This window comes from Arachis ipaensis, chromosome B03, assembly GCF_000816755.2.
Source record: "Arachis ipaensis cultivar K30076 chromosome B03, Araip1.1, whole genome shotgun sequence".
Taxonomy (NCBI): domain Eukaryota; kingdom Viridiplantae; phylum Streptophyta; class Magnoliopsida; order Fabales; family Fabaceae; genus Arachis; species Arachis ipaensis.
In genome coordinates this window covers 38,767,923-38,770,983 of record NC_029787.2, presented here as the reverse complement: position 1 = coordinate 38,770,983, position 3,061 = coordinate 38,767,923, and the positions used below count along the sequence as shown (strand labels likewise).

The 3,061-nt window shown below is 44.4% G+C and overlaps 1 protein-coding gene across 1 annotated transcript in view; it reads left to right on the top strand.

The window, feature by feature from the left end:
- The window catches only part of LOC110269441 (glycine-rich cell wall structural protein 1.0-like), a 4,136-nt gene continuing 1,388 nt past the window's right edge, over positions 314-3,061 (top strand). The window contains exons 1-2 of the mRNA XM_021117267.1: positions 314-2,510; positions 2,712-3,055. Coding sequence (XP_020972926.1) covers positions 2,407-2,510; positions 2,712-3,055 — 448 coding nt within the window. The 5' untranslated portion in view covers positions 314-2,406. The remainder of the gene's footprint in view (positions 2,511-2,711; positions 3,056-3,061) is intronic.

Here is a 3,061-nt window from a genome sequence, read left to right as displayed (position 1 = left end):
ACAATATCGGATTCTCACACTCAAATGTCACCCCGTTGTCGTTATTTCTCATACGACAATTGGGATAAATAAGCACAACTATGTATGGACTATTACTGGCCATTGATGCCTTATTTTCGTGAGAAAAACCAGACAGGAAAATGATGGGAAATGTTTGTGGAGAATACCAAGGGTTACACATCCTTTTATAACTGCTGTCACTTTGTCTTTCTTCTATCTCGTTTACAGTGTAAACGAGACACACGCAATGTCATCTCGTTTACACTGTAAATGAGATAAGACTGGGGTATTTAAAACGGTAAATAATTTTTAAATTTTTTATTTTGGTAATTATCCCATTTATTTTATTTATTAAAAAAAATCATGTGCAATGCCTCTATATAATTCGAATTCACTTCATTTGAATTACATTTCACCACCCATAGCCCACCAAATCCAGAGAAAGCAACGCAACCAATCTTGATGGGAGACGACCCGGATCGAATCTACTGCTTGAATGGAGTCGCACATATCGCTGACAGCGTTCATGAAGGGTTAGTAAAATAAAATATTTATTTTGATGCCCTTTTATTTGTTTATTGTAAGAAATAAAGAAATTTGTTAGTTTTGTTTAAATCGGTTATATCTTGTTTATTAGCATGATTAGAATGTGTAAACTTGAAGTATTAGCTAGACTTTTGATTTAGGGGCTGTCATGTGTTAGAAGCTATTTACTGATACTAAACTGTTTAGAACATGAATATTATAATTGATAGAATCTGTAGATCTTGAATAGGATTAATAGTATTGATAGAATGATGGTAGTGTGTTAGGGTATACCAATAAAAAATGGATGTCGGATAAAGGATTATGAGAGTTTAATAGAAGTATGGTTAAGGTAAAAAAAATTCGTTTTAGATAATTTATTTTTGGTAAAATTTTGGGATTGTAAGAGTGTTTTTTTTTATGTCACGCAGCCCCATCACTGCATCTCAAGTTTGAAGAGGCAACACGGTATGCCGTTAGACGATAGAATCATGTCGTACGTCTAAATGGCGGGACTGGCCCATCTTGCGAGGCTCAATGATCACTGGTTTAAGTTGGATGAGCCGTTAGTTAGCGCATTTAGGGAGAGATGGCGCCCGAAGACTCATACCTTTTATCTGCCGTTTGGTGAGTGCACGGTTACGTTACAGGATGTAGCCTTTCATCTAGGACTGCTGATCGACGGTCACTATGTCAGTGGATGTTTGACGTACTTTGAGACACACATCGAGGGAGGACGGCTAGCGTGGGCATGGTTTCAAGAGTTGTTGGATGTGATGCCGTCACTTGACTGTATCGACAAGTTCACTGTGAAGTGCACTTAGATGCACAAACCTTCGGTCACCTTCCACAGGAGGCAGACAAGGAGACAGTTCGGAGGTATGCCAGAGCGTACATTATGATGCTACTATCGACGTAGCTCTTCAGCGACAAGTTCGGTACTCACGTGCATATTAGGTGGCTTCCGTACGTGGCGAGGTTAGAGGACATGGGCAGCTATAGCTGGGGTTCTGCCTCTCTATCTTGGTTATATAGGTGCCTACTTCGTGTAGCCAATAAGAACGTGGTTAAGTTGGCAGGACCTATACAGCTCCTCTAGTCATAGATCTTCTAGAGGTTTTTGGGTTTTAGGCCCGACGGGTTTGATTTCTTCCACTGGCTGTTGGCCTCGAGGTACACGGTTGATTATTAGTTATATTTTGTGTTGGCATGTTATATTTATATTTTTGTCAGTTGTTAACGTTTATTGGGTGACAGGTGGTCAGGTTATTATCAACTGACATCTAGCTAGAAGGAACCTCGAGTTGCGCACTGCAGACTGTGGATTGATTTACTTCATCCTCGTGATGTGAGTACTAAATGGTTTACTGTTTTTGCTATTGACATATATTGTGAGTTTATTGTACATTAAGCGTGATGTTGGATGTTATTGCCTTTTCAGTTCATTTGGATGCCATACAGCTCTCCCGACGTCTTGTAGGTAGTGCATCTGGAGATATTAGAGCCTTGGCACACTGCATATTGGATGTCCGCAACGCCCTTGATATAATTTGCTGTGATCGAGTGACATCAGGTCGATCGGGTTCTGCCTCAGCTTGGAGGAGTTCAGCATCGCTCGCAGCCCGCACTGAACATCGATTTTTTGATGTCGAAGGACGGTCGAGGCGATGATCGGTGGTTTCCCTTTACGTTACAGAGTCGGCACATTCATTGGGACTGTAGGGCAAACCACTTCTTACGATTTGATGTTGTTCTTAATCCAGGACCCTCTCATGAGTGCTAAGATTGATGGTATCATCATGGGCGGAGATTCTTGTCACCTGAGCTATTTCTCGGAGACCCAGAGGTGACCCGATCCCACATGAGGCTTTGCATAGAGGTATGGGACAGGCTCCACCGATGGATTGGATGCCTGATGTTCCGGACAACCATCGTGCCGAGCGAAGAGCGCGTGTGGGGACACGAGCTAGTCAGCGTGAGCGGAGGTTGTAAGGCCCACATCGGTTGGAGAGGGGAACGAAGTATGCCTTATAAGGGTGTGGATACCTCTCCCTAGCATGACGCGTTTTGACGAGTGAGTGTGGGGAGCTTCGGCTATCATCCCTATCGTCAAAGGCAAAACCGTGAGGCCTTGTGTGCCAAAGCGGACAATATCGTGCTAGCGGATGGTCTTGGCTGTTACAGAGGTGGCTCGATGATGCCGTTGATGATCCTGTGGTGAGGGGTAGAGGTCGCAGAGGGGCCAAGGGTGGTCCTCGAGGTGGACTGGGTGATGGTGGTCGGAGAAGCAGATCCCGTCCTGCATGGAGGGCTGGAGAGGATTATGGTAGTGGAAGTGGAGGTCCAGATGATAGTGGCGATGACGGTGGCGACGATGAGCCTGACGGAGGATGTGGTTGTTGCCACGACACCAGAGTTGGTTCTAGTGGGGATGGACATGATGGTAGAGGTGGAGGTGGAGGTGGAAGTTTAGGTGGAGTTAGGCCGAGTGAGGTTGGATATGTTGGTGGAGATGGAGGAGGTGTTGGTGGTTGTT